Genomic DNA, 17277 nt, shown 5'->3' with positions numbered 1-17277 from the left:
GTTTCTATCTTTACCTAAAAAGGGGATCTTATTAGTTGTTTAGTTGCATTTAAAAAAATATGTTTTCTCTTTGTTAGGAAAATCAATATTTGTATTTATGAATATATTTTATTTTTAGATATTTTAATTTTTTCTAACCTAAAATTTGTCAATAATTTTTTCCTTAAAGAACTTTTCTTGCATGCTAGTTGTTAAAGCATAGTGAGATTTATGCCTTTTTCCGATTGAAGCAGCCTATAAGGAGTTAGCACATGCATCGAAGGCCGAACTATGAAGAGAGGGAGTTGGCTATGACATCTAAACTTACGAGTTTCTCTCAAAAACATTGTATAAAGCAGAAAAATACAAAAAAAATATTAATAAAAAAATTGTTACACTACATATTGACATTTGGAGCTCGCCATGTGATAGCTTTAACGTAAGACCAGATGAGGACCCCAAGCCTTGGACCATGACTTAAGCTAGTGCCTTGCCCAAATGGACGGTAAAAGGGATACTTGATCGACCGAAGTGAACAAATACGATATGGAAGGAGCTAGCCAAAGCGGTCTAAAAACACCTTAAAGCACAAAGGACTGTGCTATAGGCTGATTAGAAGGAGACGACTAAATTAAACTATTATAGGATATGCCGAAAAAAGGCTAACAATAAGACGAGGTCGATCGAGCACAATTATCGGCGGGTGGTGCAAGCTTTTGACCATTCTAACGAACATCAATAGTGAGAGCACAACTAGCATTAATTGCCACAACTACTAGAAGTTGAGGCCAGATATGGATTGCCACTAAGAGTATGCAATTACGCATGGATTGTCTTTAGTATGATTAAATAAATTATACATCGAAAAAAATCCTTTGATACATCAATGAATCTTATTTATCTTTAATTTTCTTTGTTTTTACTTTATCTTGCTCTTAGAATATCAGTAAATTCTACCATAGGAGTAGTGATAGCAGTAGATAACTCTAACCATAGCCCTGGCTACATTCTATGTAATCCTATCCATCTTCTTTTGAATAGAAGATGTGGTAGTAGAAAAAAAGTTTGAAGGTTAAGGCACCTAATGCCAGTGACACGCCCACACATCTATCCCTTGTTGCTAGACTTGTCACCACTCTCTGATTGTTGAAAAGTTTTTTATGGTATGCACGTCTCCCTCCAGACGATTGAAGCAGAAGCGAGGGAAATAAGTTCTTTGGTATGCTTGATGGAACATCGCTATGTAGCTACTGTGACATTGTCAAAAAAGTAGATGGACATTTACTAGATAGAGTAACCAATCAACTAGATGATATTATCAAAAAAGGTAGATCTCGACTTCTACATCAACTCTGCTTTCTATGGCTCCACCGATTTCTTATCAGATCAAGAGCTATGCCCTATCAAAGTCTTACCGAAAAAAGAAACTTTCAGTTTGACGAGCCTGTTTTGGGGTCTAAATGGTGGAATTTCATCCCAATTCAATCTTCTAATTGTAGATCTAAAAAGATATCTAATTTTTTTTAAAAAAAGATCATCTCAATCAAGCATCACATGACCAAGTTATAGCCTCCGACCATTTGACATGCGACTCAGCTTGTCAATGTGGCAGATATCATTTCTAGACCCTATCCAGTCCTGCTCGTAGTGGCCAAAGTGGTCTATATCGAGTCTAGTGATCTTTCTAAATACTCATAGTAGCCAAAATAATCTACATTAAGTCTGGTGATCCTTCTGAATAATTCATAGTGGCCAAAGTGGTCCACATCGACTTTGGTGATCTTCTTGGATACTCGTAGCGGCCAAAATGATCCACATCGATTTTGGTGATCCTTCTGAATATCCGTAGTGGCCAAAATAGTCCACATTGAGATTGTTGATCTTTCTGAGTCAAAACTTTCCTTATTTAGAGAATTTAGCTTCTGTTAAATCAGAATTAAAGATGGAAAATACATGCTTCCCTACCTCACAGCTGAACCACTTGGTTGTGCTCGAAGATAAAGTTATTGGTGCTCGCACATCCATCGAGGTAGAACTAGCAACCATACTCGTCTTTATCCTTTAATGTACTTCAAGCATGGATAGCCCTTCTTCTGACTGCTTGTACCGCTCGAGTATCTAGACCATGCACTATGGCTCCTATAATGTAGAAGATCGAGGCTCTGATACTAACTTGATATGATCAAATTAAGTTAGAATTCCACCAAGGTAAGAGCTTGGCTCTGATACCATTGATCAAATCAAGTTAAAATTCCACCAAGTAAGAGAATGGCTTAGATACCAACTTGATCTGATCGAGAAAAAGAAAGATTTTCTTCGATCCGCTCAACTCGAATCTCTCAAAAAATGACTAGAAGAAGATGGAATATTGCAAAAATAGGGCTTAAGTCTCCTGTTATTTTATTAATCATCAAAAAAATAAGGTATATAGCCTCTATTTATAATAATAAGGTCCACCTTTACATAATTTGGGTTGGATTTCTCTTCTTAATCTTAGTAGGACATTTTTTTAAAAATAGACATCTCTAGTAGAAAAAAGTTAAAAATTTTGAAGAGGTAGATCTCGACTTCTATATCAACTCTGCCTTCTGTCGCTCCGCCAGATTTATATCGGATAGAGAGCTATGCCCGATCAAAGTCTTACCCAAAAAGAAAATTTTTAGTTTGATTAGCCTGTTTTGGAATCTAAATGATGGAATTTTATTCTAATTCAACATACTAGTTGTAGATATCGAAAAAATATCCAATTTCAAAAAAAAGATCATCTTCAGGCATCGTATAATTAAGTTATGGCCTCCAAAAATTTGGCATACGATTCTACTTTCTGATGTGGTGGATCTCGCTCTTAGACTCTGTCCAGCTCTGCTCGTAGTGACTAAAGTGGTCCATATCGAATTTAGTGATCCTCCTAAATACTTATAGTGGCCAAAGTGATCCATATCGAGTCTGGTGATCCTTCTGAATATCCATAGTATCCTAAGTGGTCTACATCGAGTTTAGTGATCTTCTTGAATACTCATAGTGGTCAAAGTAGACCATATCGAGTTTGATGGTCCTCCTAAATACTCGTAGTGGCTAAAGTGTCCATATTGAGTCTGGTGATCCTCCTGAATAATGCATAGACTAAAGCAATTATGAGTAGTAATACTAGGAGGATCATGTGATTTCACGGCCTTAGCATTTTCAGAAACTCAATTAACATCATCAGAATCATCATCATGGGTAGGTATAGTTCGTTTTATACCTTTTGCATGCTTCTTTATGTGGTGGCATGCAATATCATGAACAAAGACCCTAATATTCCATTGCAGGTACTTTGGTGATCTCCAGGAATCCATCAACTTAATTGGTGGTTGGAGCAGCGACATGCCCCTGTCTCCAACTCTTAGGCCGACATTATTTCTCCGTACATTGGCCTTGGGTTACCATACTGAAAGCCCAGCTTGGATTCGATAGTCGGTCTAAGGTTTTATAGGTCAATAGTTGACTTGACCTTGCTCATTCGCATTCATTGGTGGGCTATTATCTTATCACCTTTACTCTCGGACCCCGATTCCCTAGCACAAACTTCAGCATTACCTTTATCTTAAGTTGGAAGATTAAGTTGCAATTAAACTATCATTCAAATAAATCGAAAATACAAGATTCTGATTTTTTAAGTGCTGAAAAGCAGAGGCCTTGATTCCCATTATAGCTAATACTTATAAGTGGATCCTTTTAACTATTGGGGCAAGTATCACTCTTCAGTTCTCACTCCTATCCTAACTGGTTGCACCATGTAGGCTACTATTACTATGCATAGTAGTTACCATTCCTCCCACTACTCTTATATTGTGGGTAATACCCCCAGTACTCCTCCATGTTCTGGGTAGCAGTAACTGTTGGCCATCTACTCTTCTTAGGTTTGGCTCCACTAAGTGCACCTCGATAGTCCCTTTGGGGATTGGCGCACATCTTGATACTCAATTTGTACCTCTAGTACTCCGGCCCACACCCTATACTTGGTCTACACTTTGGAACCCACTCTTCCTTCCCTCAGAAATCAAGATGAGGAAAATGGTGGATCGGCAATGATTGCACAGGCATGCCGCCAGTTTCTCACAAGAAAACTTGAAGAGCGCTCGAAAATTAAATAGTTTCTGGTCATCTTCAAAAAAATTAAAAAGTTCTGCATACCTCAAGGTGAAATCTTGCTAAGATAATCTGATTCCTGGAACCATTAAACAACAAGATTTGCCAAGGAAACATATGCTCGATCATTGCATTATTTTAATACAAGTTTGTGCACAATTCTGCCTTGCAGTTTAAATCCTTGGATGATTTATTAGTTTGCCTTTAGTGCTTTATTATTTAGCCACATATCTTAGACCAACAGTTTCACACTTAGTCATGCAAAGCACAGATGTATCTGAGCAAGGTTATTGGACAAGAGGTTATAGCCAAGGCAAGAAAAAATAAAATTCAAAAGAAGCCAAAGAAGACTTTCACATTATGAAAATATATTGAGAATTTGTAAGACTTCAGAAGAGTTTAGCATTTGGCCTATGGCAAGAATTCTCTTAAAACAGATTAATTGGTTCAAGTTTAGAAGGAAACCTGGTGAAAACGATTCCCTCTCCACTTCTTTGCCGCCATTTAACACTTTTGGGTGCTCTCTACAAGTCCACGGAGCCTCAATGTTAAGAGCATGCCTTAAAGACCTAAGAAAAAGAAGTGGAAACTGTGAGGACCTACGTAATCATGTGTTTAGTCTCGTATTAACTATATACTAGGTAGATCTTGGATATTTATATTGGATCAAGAAACTTAAATAACAATTTTCAGCTAACATTTTTAAGTAAGGTCCTGCGTTTTGACAAATGATATCAGAGTAGACCTGATCCATAGCCTTTATAGACTAGAAGACACTGTAGCATGGTCCATTGAAATTAATCACAAGCTAATCATGACATTTTAAATTGAATTTGAAAAGATTTGGACCTTTAACTTGGCAAAGATACTAGAGTTTAAAAAAGGGAGTATGAAGACCCATACGGGCGTGCATTTAGTCCCACATCAACTATATACTGGATAGATCTTGGGTACTTAATGAAACTAAGAATTCCATATAATACCTTCTAGCTTACATTTTTGGATGAGGACCTAAGTTGTGACAAAAACTGCATAAGGTTGAACTATTGAACAATGCATGAGGAGCCTCCACAAGGTCTGGACAGGCTCAGCATAAGGAGGTTCTTCATGCCCATGACACAGTTCAGATTTATCTCCAGGATGCAGAAATTGGCTATTAAGAATATAGTCAACAAAAAAAAAAGAAAAAAAAAAGAAAACATTGTTTTTCTTGAAAGAATCTTGAACAAAATATACTAAAAAAGGAAAATGGTAATCAACTTACTACTGAACATCAAAACAAAAAATATTCCTTTATTAACCAATTAAAATTGTTTCCGATATCTCTACAAATCCAGCTTACACAACATTCCATGTAAGCACAACTTATTCACCATCAATCCCTAGCACTACAAAACTATGCAATCTAAAACCAGCTGACAAAATGGGTTGCTGTCAAACTCTATTTTCTCTATAATTTACTGACTGCTTTCATGGGTTACAGCTTCATCTATCCATACAATATCTTCCAGTGGCTTCCTTGCATCCTCATTCTTGGGTCCGCCTATAGTTTATCTGCGATTCTTCCGAGAGCATCCACCAGTTTGTTCAGAACACCAAGCAGGCTATCAGCTTGGTCCTTCCTTTGCTCTCTATCCAGTTGACAGTTGATGTTTTGAGCTTCGAGTTGGGCTGCCAGCATCTTGCAGTTTCGCTCTAAAACTTCAATCAGTTGGTTTTGGAGACTAGTGTCTCCTTCTCCTTCCTCTGGTGTCCGCTTCCGCTTCTGTCCTTCTCTTGGTGGCGAACCCTTGTCTTTGTTCTCAGTTGGCTGCTTATCATTCAGCATACCTGCAGTATAAGAACTAATCATGCATCCATGAAAGGTAACAAATTGACAGTGCTCTGGGAATGGGTAACTCGATATTATCATCAGCATATCTGTGCTTGCAGCTTGTTTAGGGGCACTAGAAGTCACCATGCAGTGTATTAGGAACTCATTATGTAGTTATGCTTAGTGTCAATGCCTCAAGTTACAAATAGCCTAAAACCTAGTTTTCATTCGAAGGAAAAATAAGAAGGAATGCCAGATCGCAATAAGAGAAAAGCACATTAAATATTATGTGAGGTGTACCACTTGTGATTTTATAAACTTCGCAGGGATCACTAAAACATGATCATAGTATGGGAATGAGTTTTCATCAATACATAAAGAACTTTCTACACACCTTACTATATACTTGTTTAACTTCTGTTTCTATAAACACATATTGGAAATAAAGGGAAAATGAAGTCTTATGACAAATAAATAGTTCAAGTTACAGATGATATGAGGTCAATCATCAAATGTGCTGAAGCTCCTCAAGATAAAGAACAGTATTCATAACCAACCAGCCAAGGCGATAGAGCCAATCAACAAGGGCTATCTTGTCAACTTCAAAAATCTACTGGAGAATGAATTTATGATTGTATGCTGGTGTCTACACTTCCCAAAACAGTATCATCAATGGCAGGATTCAAGGGCGACGATTGGATGCTTTGTCGGTGGAATTAAAGTGACGGTTCGGAATTGAATGCCTGGTGGACACATGGTGGAGATCGAACTGAGCCCTCAAATAATCGTGTCAACCTGGGCTACCCAAGATTCTATATAATGCTGGTGACCGATGCTTTGTCTCCATTTTGGGGTTTCTGCAGCCAGTCATCTGGAGAGAGGTTGAGAGTGGGCAAGCATTTCATCTCCAAAGTCATTTCTGTCATTTGTTCTTGGCCAAAGTTCTTCCTCATGTCGCCACTAGCTAGCATTTGTCCTTCCATCCCTCTGCAAGACTTTCCTCACCTTAAGCTTCCAATAGGCCTTCCTGATGCCCTATCTCGGTTCGATACTCTACTCTTTTTTTTTCTCCTATTTTTTTTATTTGGTTGGGCAAAGTGATAAGGTAGACAGCAAAGTGATCATCAAATGACACGCCTATGGCGCAACGCTCTCCTAATCGAACCTCAACGGGATCAAAACTATCCTCTTCGACGACCGATTTTGCCCCATTCTTTAGTCCAAATAGCATGACCTTGTAATAGTCCGAGTCCTTTATCGGTGATGAAGAAGGTTTTCTCCTCATCCTGGGATGTCATTTGAATTTAGTTGTAGCCCGAAAATGTATTCATAAAGTTCGACATCAAATGACCCAATGTCGCATCCACCAGCTGGTCAATCCTCGGCAATAGGAAGTTGTCATTTGGATAGGCCTTGTTAAGGTCAGTGAAGTCAATACACACTCACCATTTATTGTTGGCCTTTTTCACGAGGACGACATTTGCTATCCAGTCGGGGTAGACAACTTCTCAAATGAAGCCTACTTTAAGGAGCATGTTCACCTCTTTATTGATGGTGTGTTGCCTCTCTAGGGAAAAGCTCCTCTTCTTCGGGCGAACAGGCTTGTATGCTGGATCAATTGCTTAATCTATGAACATTCACATCTGAGCTTATACCTAGTATGTCAGAAGCTGGCTTGGCGAAGATGTCAACATTGTCTTGGAGGAAGTCCACTAGCTAAGCCTTGGTAACTTCATCGAGATTGACTCTGACCCGTACTATCCTGCTCAGATCTGCTTTATTGAGGGGGGGGGGGGGGGGTTTAGAGGAGTTCCTCGACTGGTTTTCGATGCTTCTACTTCTACTTATCCCAAACATCGAGACCTTCTATGTGGAGCGCTTCTATTGGCTTGTTCCCTCCAAAAGTCGCCACATAGCACTATCGAGCCATTGCCGGCTGGGTCACCTCAGACTTCTCCCTCACCTTGTCCGGTTGGAAACCTTATAAGCAGGTGGTAGGTGGACACTATGCCATGAAGGGTGTTCAGTCTGAGCCGACCCAAAATGGTGTTTGTTGTGGTTCAAATCTAGCCCAAGGGTGACCATGCCGGAGGAGTCGGAGGAACCGCTGGAGTGTGGAGGAAGAGGGTGAGAGCCACCTCCCACGGTCGGCGGTGTACCTGCACAAAGTCTCACCGGTGTTTTCAGTGAGGGCCCTCCGACGATCAAGTTGGTGTGGAACTCGGTTGGTCCAGCCAAAAGTTCCTTAAGTGTTACCTGACGGGGCTATTTATAGTCCCAGTAGAGAGACCCAGGTGGCAGAGGTTTTGCCCGTCCTCATCATGAGAGGGGATGGCCCTCAGTCGGATGGCGCACTATAGCTTGCTAGTGGCATGCGGTATCATCCGTTCTTGAAAATAGTAAGGTGTTGACAGTCGTAGCAGGGTATAGTCGGAGTAGCATGGTGTTGTCCTTGGCTATCATAGGCTAGCAAGCAAAGCATGGCATGGTGGAGTTGCTATGTACGGCCACGCAGGAGGGCGTAGGTACGCATATAGGTGCGGCCGTTGGCAGGACCGAGCTCGTTGAAAGGTCACATCATGCATTTGGTGAGGACGACCTGACGGGTGCTGAATTAGTCTAGCATCCTGGGTTCCAAGATGTGCTCGGCGGAGCGCCTCGAGCTCAAAGGTCGAGGCATATCATTGGAGAGAGTGCCCTGAGCTTGGTTGGAGCGAGTTGGCAAATACAGGAGACACCCCGAGCTTAGTCAGGGCGAGTCAGCGACCGTAGAAGATGTTCCGAACTTGGTCGGACGAGTCGACAAATACAGAAGGCGCCTCGAGCTTGGTTGGGGCAAGTGCGATCGTAGAAGGCGCCCCGTACTTGGTTGGACATGTCGGCGAATATAGGAAGCGCCCCAAGCTTGGTTGAGACGAGTCGGCGATCGTAGAAGGCACCCCGAACTTGATCGGACGAGTCAGCGAATACAGGAGGCACCCCAAACTTGGTCGAGCGAGTCAGCGAATATCCGAGGTCGAAGGAGTCCAAGGTCTGGCCAATTCTGGGCCGGACCGAAGTTCCCTCTAGTTGGCGTTGGTGTCTATTGGGCTGAAATTGGGTGGCCCTCTTGTTGTGGGTAGGACGATCTATTTCGGCCCCCATCAGTGTTGTACGCCAAGAGAAATTTTACATTCAAGAAGTCTAGCATCATAGTCATTTGCCTCGAAGTTCAACCAACCGTGATTAGGAGAGAGATAGCTCCCCCCATAGAGATTGGGTCTCCCAATAACCCAATTAGAGGAAAGTTTACCTTATTTAGTTAGTCAATAGGCAAGTTCATCTTGCAAAAGATCTCAAAAAATAATATATCTGCTGAGCTTCCATTATCCACTAAAATGTGTTTTACATCATAGTTAGCAATGGTTAAGGCAACTACAACAATGTTATCATGTCTGCATGTCTTCAATGTTGGGATTTGAGAAGGAAATCACTTTTCCCATCCTCTACCTCTTTGGATCCGAGCTTCCTATTTGGTCAGCATGCACGTAACTCCTTTGCGCGAACAAGATCTTCCACCAACTACTAGACTGCCAGAGATAGTGTTGATGACTCCCACTGTAGGCTAATTGTTAATCTCCTACTCGATTGCACGCCACTTCTGATCAGCATCATTCTAGTCCCACAGGTTGTCAACAAAGCGACTGAGGTACCCTTGTTGGATGAGGGCCTCAATCTCATTTTTAAGCTGCAAGTAGTCTTCAATGTCATAGCCAAAGTCTCGGTAGAACTTGCAAAATTTGTCCTTATCCTTCTTAGCACCTTGCTTCATCTCCTGAGGCCATTTCACATAGCATCGGTTCTCTACCTCCATTAAGATCTATGCTCGAGAGGTGTTGAGAGGTGTGTACCTCTCAAAATGCTAAGGTGGACTCCTTGAATGGCGGGGACTTTGGTCATCCCTTCTTGGCTTCCTTTTGAGCTTTTCTTTTGCCCCTCGAGCTTGTTTATTCTTTTTCTTGCTGGGCTTATTTCGGGCGAACTCTCGCCAATCTATCGTAGCTTCTTTTGTGTTTATGTACTTCTCAGCTTGGGCAAGAAGCTCAAAAAATTTTCTTGAAAGCTTCTTCTTAAGGGAAAAGAGGAACTAAAAAATCTTTAGTTCGTGCTACAACGTGGACATTGTGAGTGAGTAATTCAAATCGTGGACTTTCAAAGCCACCGCATTGAAACAACTAGAAATAGACTCTTCGAGTAGTAGACTCTCCGTGAGGACTCTCGAGCATAATAGCTAGAAATAGACTCTTCGAGTAGTAGACTCTCCGTGAGGACTCTCGAGCATAATAGCAAATAGACTCTTCGAGCCTTTCCTCTGTCTGTGATTATTGATGAAGTGTGCCATGAACAACTGACTGAACTGCTCAATGGAGTTGATCGAGTTCAGCTAAAGTCCAGTGTACCATAACTAAGTTGCTTTCCAAGAGTAGCTAGAAAAGCTCGGCAGGGCACCACATTTGTGGCCCCTTAGAGCATCATGAGAGCCTTGAAAATCTTCAAGTGATCCATGAGAACAGAAGTTCCATCATAGGTCTCCAGCTACAATATCTTGAATTGAGGCTAGAGAGGTTCCTCCATGATCTTTGCTGAGAGTGGAGACTTGGTTATGAAGTCAACATCGTCCCCCAGCTCGGCGTTGCAGCCCTCAAAAATTAAAGGCGACAATCCATCTTCTCCCTTTCCCTCTTCCTCTTTCTTCTTCTTCTTCTTCTTCCTCCTCCTTTCTTTCCTCCATTTTTCTTCTTCCTTTCTTCTTCTTATTTTTATGTATTGCTTCAGTCTCTTCTTTCTCTCTCTTTCTCCCTCTAAGCAAGACCTAAGAAACTTAGTTCAAAGCTCTTACTCCCTTTGCTTGGATCCAAGTTGAACAAGAGTGGAGGTCTTGAACTACCTTGGTACCCGAACGATAGGCTAGCCCGTTACCTGGACCCTTGCCGGATTCTTTCAGAATTTGGCCACTATTGATCTTCGTTGAGTTACTTAAATCATGTTTGATTTTGATCGATTGAGTTCACCTTGATTGGACCGACCCAAACATTTGGGTACTAGCACCTAATTGACCATGTCTTTCCTTCTTCCTCATTTAGGCATGAGGTTGTATCCCCAATAGTATTTTAACATTTAACTTTACTTGGCTTCTAAAATAATGATAAAATTAATTATATTTAATGATATTAAAATAGGAGAACCCGACTCGTCAAACTAAAGTGGGATTTTGAAGTGAGAATATGTAAGTAACCTAACATTTCAAAGTATGTTTTCTAACCTTTATTAAAATTATAGTTAGTTTACTAAATTTAATTGTGATATCTATTCTATAATTGATTAAATGAGTTAGGCATGTTATTATTATCATAATAATTATTTTAAAATATGATATATATTTTAGTACTCTTGTATGATAAAATTTGAAAAATACAACTGGATAAATTATAAAATTTATTTATTTATATATCTCAGCACGGCTATAATCTGAACCCGTTAATAGAAATTATTCATTAGCCCTATTGACTTGTAACCTAAAAAACTAATTTTGATACCGAGCCACCAGTGATTAGCATAGTGGTATATGTTATCTAGCACTTGGTGCATCTTGTATCTGTTATCTAACCCATGCCACTGGATTGTGTGGCCATGTCTGAATTTTGTATCGGTTAAATAAATAAATAAATTTTAAAAGAAATATGTGTATTATTCAAAATTTGATCTATTCTCAGTTATTATCATGCTATTTGATTAATTATTTATTTGACATGCTTAGACCCCACTTTGATGTATTATGTTGCTTACTAGGTTGGTATAGCTCATTATTTATTTATTTTTTTCAGATCCTAAATCATAATTGCTCGAAATTTGGGAGAGTCAGCTAGATCTTCTAAAGATATTTATGATTATTTAGATTTCTAGTTTAGTTTAGTTAGACTAGTTCAGTTTAGTTTGAACATTTTAATAGATTTGAATAATAATAATTGATTAGAATATTTTGACTTCTGTTAGTTTGATATATTTGATTATGAGAATGATTTGAATGGATTTTGATTAAACCAATTTTTAAGGATTGAAAACAATTATTATCAAAATTTTGGGATTATTATGATTTGTTCAGTAGCCTTGCATGCTTGTATAGTTCGCCCTTCGAGTATGCAGGATGAGGAGGTTTGAAGAAGGGTGGAAGCCATGTATATGCTAGGGTTTGGCTGCAATACACCTAACTAACTATGATAATTTGGTAGATAGAGCCAAAAATATGGAGATTATCTAGAGAAAAAATCAAGATACTAAAGTAGTAAAGCAAAGGAAGAAGGGCAGAGATTCTAATACTCTTAGTGGACAGAATTCTAGTGAGTCTGCAAAATCTCATGTTAAGTCTTGGCATTCGGGAAAGCAAAAATCTCATGAAAAAAGTATGCAGCAGGATAAGCCTAAGTGCGAAGCACGTGGCGATGTTCATAAGACCAAAATTTATAGACGAGCATCTGGAGTTTGTTTCAAATATGGCTAGCATTGTCATAAGATAGCTTGTTTCTTCCTATTTCAGTCGCCAACCACCTTGTCACCACCGTCGATTGCTCCTTTATCATCGGGTCTTCTGGCTATCGAACCACCGTGGCCACCTGACTGTGGCCCTCATTCTCTCCCTCTTCCTCTTTCTTTTTCTTCTTTTCCTTCTTTTCGTTTCTCTTCTTTTCTTCTTCCTTTCTTCTTATTTTTTTTAATGTTTCTCTCTCTTCTCTCTTTTTCTCTCTCTAAGCAAGACCAGAGATCTTAGTTCAAAGCCCTCACTTTCTTTGCTTGGATTCAAGTTGACCCTAAGATGGAGACCCTAAATCGCCTCGGTACTCGGGCAGTAAGCCAGCCCATTACCTCTGCCCTTGTCTAATCTCTTTGGAACTCGGCCACTGTTAATCTTCGTTGAGTTACTTAAATCATATCTGATCTTGACTGGTTGAGTTCACCTTGATCGAACCGACCCAGGTCGTTGGGCACCGCCGCCCGATTGACCTTGCCTTTTCTTCTTCCTAATTTAGGCATGAAGTCATATCTATAATAGTATTTTAATATTTAACTTTATTTGGCTTCTAAGATAGTGATAAAATTAATTATATTTTAATGATATTAAAATAAATACACCTGGCCCATCTAACTGAAATAGAATTTTGAAGCGAGAAGCGATAAGTAATCTAACACTTCAAAGTATATTTTCTGACCTTTGGTAAAATTGTAATTAGTTTGTTAAATTTGATTGTGATCTCTGTTTTATATTTCATTAAACGGGTCGGGCATGTTATTATTATGACAATAATTATTTTAAAATATAATATATATTTTAATACTCTTTTATGATGAAATTTAAAAAATATGACTAGATAAATTATGAAATTTATTTTATATATACATTCTCAGTAGGGCTATGATCTGGCCCTACTAATGTAGATTATTCGTTGGCTCTGTCGACTTATAATTTGAGAAACTGGTTTCGACATCAAACCACCAGTGATTAGAATAGTGGTATCTGTTATCTGTTACTTGGTATACCTTGTATCTGCTATCTGACCTATGCCACTTGATTACATAACCATAGCCTAATATTGGATTTTGTATCAGTCTAAAAAAATAAATAAATTTTGAAAAAATATATATTACTCGAGTTTGATCTATTCCTAGTTTGTATCACGCTATTTGATTAATTATTTGTTTAGCATGCTTAGACCCCACTTTGATATATAACATTACTTACTGGGTTGGTGTAGCTTATTATTTTTTTATTTTTTTTTCAGATCCTAAATCATGATTGCTTAAGACTTGAAAGAGTGTGCTAAATCTTATGAAGATATTCATGATTATTTAGATTTCTAGTTTAGTTTAGTTAGAATAGTTCGGTTTAGTTGGAACATTTTATTCGATTTGAATAATAATGATTGGTTAGAATATTATATCTTATATTACTTTGATATATTTGATTATGAGAATGATTTGATTGGATCTTGGTTAAACCAATTTTCAAGGATTGAAAAAAAAATTATTATCATATCTTTGAGATTATTATGATTTGTTCAATAGCCTTGCATGCTTGTACGATCTACCTTACAGGTATGTGATGTCTGTTATACTCCAAGTTTGGTGCATGACATTAGAAGAAGACTTAACTATCCTTTTATAATTTACTGGAGCACCGCATATCCAATACAGGACCTAAGATGCAGCAAGAGTAAATATTGTAGAATCAAAATTCACCATGTTGGTAGTAGATCCAATACTGATACCATGCTGGTATAGCATCAATACAATCAGTATGGAGATCCATTTGGTGTACCGAAACTTGGTATGCTCCTTATACTAAGCTTTGGTACCATTTTAGTATGGTATAATATGCCTGATATGGGGCAGTATATACTGGTATGGTGGAGTCTTGCAGCACAAAGAGATGAAGAGCTTCACGGACACTCGAGTTTCAGATATGCAGTATACATGAAAAAATTTGAGTTAACAGTGGCTAACATCAACATATGAGGCAGAGGAAGAAGAAAACTGAAAATCAAAAGGAGAAATTAAGCAATGATGACACCAAACAACAACCAATAACTCATACAATGTTTTTAAGCAATTCAAGCCAAATTTATGGTATCAAATTTTCTGAAACTAATAACTTAATCGAGAGCAAAGTAATACCTGGATCGGAAGACTCCGGTGGTAATGGTTCATACTTCCTCTCTGCATCCAAAGCCAAAGAACTCAATTCAGAATCAACAAATACACAAATAATCTGCAAAAAAAAGGAAAAAAAAAACTCTCATTCATCATCCAAACAATCATTTCAATCTGAAGCACCCATTTTTCTTGGCCACTCCAAGCTGAGAACTTTAATTCAATTGATCCCAAATTACCTGAAATTGGCACCACCATCATCGCCCGTGGCCTCACCTCCTCCTCGTCCGCCGCCGCCGCCTCCTGCTCGAAATCAGAGAACAACCCATCCTCCGCCGCCGTCCGGCCACTGTCAAAGATGGCCTCCTCCTCCTCCTCTTCGTCCTCCTCCTCCTCGCCTTCCGCCGCTGCTAGCGTCTTCTTCCCTTCCTCCTCCGCCGCCGCTGCCGACACCGCCTCCACCTCAGCCGCCCCGTCGAGGATCTCGTACACCCCCCGGTCAAAGAACCCCGGCAGCTGCCGCTCTCGCCGGCGGTCGTTTCTCATCGCCCAGAACGACCCCCCCTTGGCCGCCCCCGGCCCCTTCTCCCATGTCCGTATCTTCTTGAAGTCGCATGCCAGGTTGCTCCACCGCTTCCGGCACTGCACCGCCCCCCGGTCCACTCCGTGCCGCCGGCAGTACCACGAGACCGCCGCCCACTTCGGCTCCACCACCGACACCGCCGCCGTCCGGTGGGCCCGGCGCCGCCCCCGCCCCTCCACCACCCGCTTCCCCTGTATCAGCACCAGGATCTCGTGCCGCTTCCACCGCGGCTGGCGGTGCGGCCGGGCAGCGGCGGGGCTGGCGCCGCCCCCTCCGCCGCCGCCGCCCGTTTCCTCGTGGCCGTTGGCGACAGCGGTGCTGACGGCGCTTGCCATGTTGGAAGTTAGAGACGGCAGGCGCACGTGAGGAGTTGACGGCGACTTAACGGACACGTGGCCGCCCCCTTCCCTTCAAAAGGGCTGATATTTTAGAAGGGAAGGGTGGAGAGAAAAGAGAGGGAGGATAGAGATAAAATGGAAAAGGCCAAAAAGCGGATGGTCCTTATATTAGGGGCTATTTAATCTAGTCTTTTATGTCTTTAACTATTATCCTTATATGGGTAAACAATATTGGGTATTGTTTTAATAATTATATATTTCTACACCATAGGGTGATCAAATGATTTTAGGAATACATTGATTAGGATCCTATGGTATAAAGAGTCTTCTAAATCCATATTTGCTATTAATTAAAGGAAGGTAGAGGGGATATTGGTTTTCCTTTTTGAATTAATAAAACACCAACATAAACCCCTATGTAGATGAAGATGGTGATTAAATGGCTCCAATTGAAAGTTTTATATTGGCTCTGCATCTATCTTTCATGTTCTTTGAGAAAAAATATTTATTTGCTTTCGAAAACGCATAGGATCATCCATTTTAAAAAATTACTGGGACCATAATCACTGACTTGGCAGCTCTATAATTAATCATATTGCAGGAGAATTGTTCGTGTGCGCATATGGCAGGAGAATTGTTCGTTTGTGCATAGATGAAGGTGAACAACATTACTTATTTTCTCATTGTTGATGTTGTGATTAACTTTATCAAAAGAGAATAATGGTTGGAATTCGAAGGATACTTGCCAAATGGAGATTTGTACAAGAGAGATATGTAGATGACTAATTACTACTCACATAAAATTCTCTATAGGGATATCTAAGAGAGGGATAATAAAGTGGAACGATTGATATAATTGTCTTGTCAAAAAATCAATGGAACTTTAAGCTGATATATCATTTCCTAGTTGGATAGAAGGAGGTGGCACAGCTATTCAATATATATTTTGAAGCACATCATACAATCAATATATCTGAAGTGTGTGTGTGTGTGTGTGTATTATAAATCAAAATCTATTGAAAATCTAAAAAATTTAAAAAAATAAAAAAATTAAGGTCAAGCTTTCAAACAGAAAGTTACTTCTAAAAAAGATAAGCAAGCTAAGGGGTCATTTGGTTGCTTATAATTTGATAGCATGTAATTCAATTACATACTACAATTAAATTGCCTGCTGTTGAAATTGCGGTTCTAGAAAGGAGCCTTATTTTGTTATATGCGATGAAAAATGCAAATACAATTACAGCTATATGGTTAATTGATATCAAAAGAGATTACCCCGAATTTAGTTACTAAGGTTCTCACCCTAACAAGTAGTGAATTGCTCTTGATTTCTATTTAGTATAATGTTTATTATATTTTTTTATAATAGAAAAATAATATTGCCAGTACCCTATCATTGGAGTAGTATAACAATAATTACTATAGTAATTATATGAATTTAAATAATTCAATGCTGGAAATATTATTTATCTTACGCATTTTAATAATAAATGATTATTACATAGAATTTATATATGTAATTATAATTATTATAGTAATATTAATATTATATATGATAATATCAATAATAACATAATAATGTTAATTATAATATCATGATAATATTACTATTATCGTAATATATTATAACATTATACTAATATTAAATAATCAATATTATTAGAATACAATTAATTATCATGCTATAGATTTTTATTTTATTACGAGGACACCATGGAGAGGGAGTGTAATACCTGGGCCCAAAAATCAAC

General features: G+C 39.2%; 1 protein-coding gene across 1 annotated transcript; it reads right to left on the bottom strand.

The window, feature by feature from the left end:
• Positions 1–5377: 5377 nt before the first annotated feature.
• Positions 5378–15747, bottom strand: LOC103723088 (trihelix transcription factor ASR3-like). The gene is made up of 3 exons (XM_039129920.3): positions 14845–15747; positions 14630–14671; positions 5378–5940 (listed from the first exon to the last, which is right to left on the bottom strand). Exons 1-3 carry the CDS (start codon positions 15521–15523, stop codon positions 5654–5656), a joined length of 1008 nt encoding a protein of 335 aa, XP_038985848.1. The 5' UTR covers positions 15524–15747; the 3' UTR covers positions 5378–5653.
• Positions 15748–17277: the final 1530 nt, after the last annotated feature.

This window comes from Phoenix dactylifera, chromosome 12 (genome assembly GCF_051530095.1).
Source record: "Phoenix dactylifera cultivar Ajwa chromosome 12, Ajwa_hap1_PhDact_Kaust_v1.1, whole genome shotgun sequence".
NCBI classification, from domain to species: Eukaryota; Viridiplantae; Streptophyta; class Magnoliopsida; order Arecales; family Arecaceae; genus Phoenix; species Phoenix dactylifera.
Note: the sequence above shows the minus strand (reverse complement) of the source record. Positions and strands in the feature narration are given on the sequence as shown.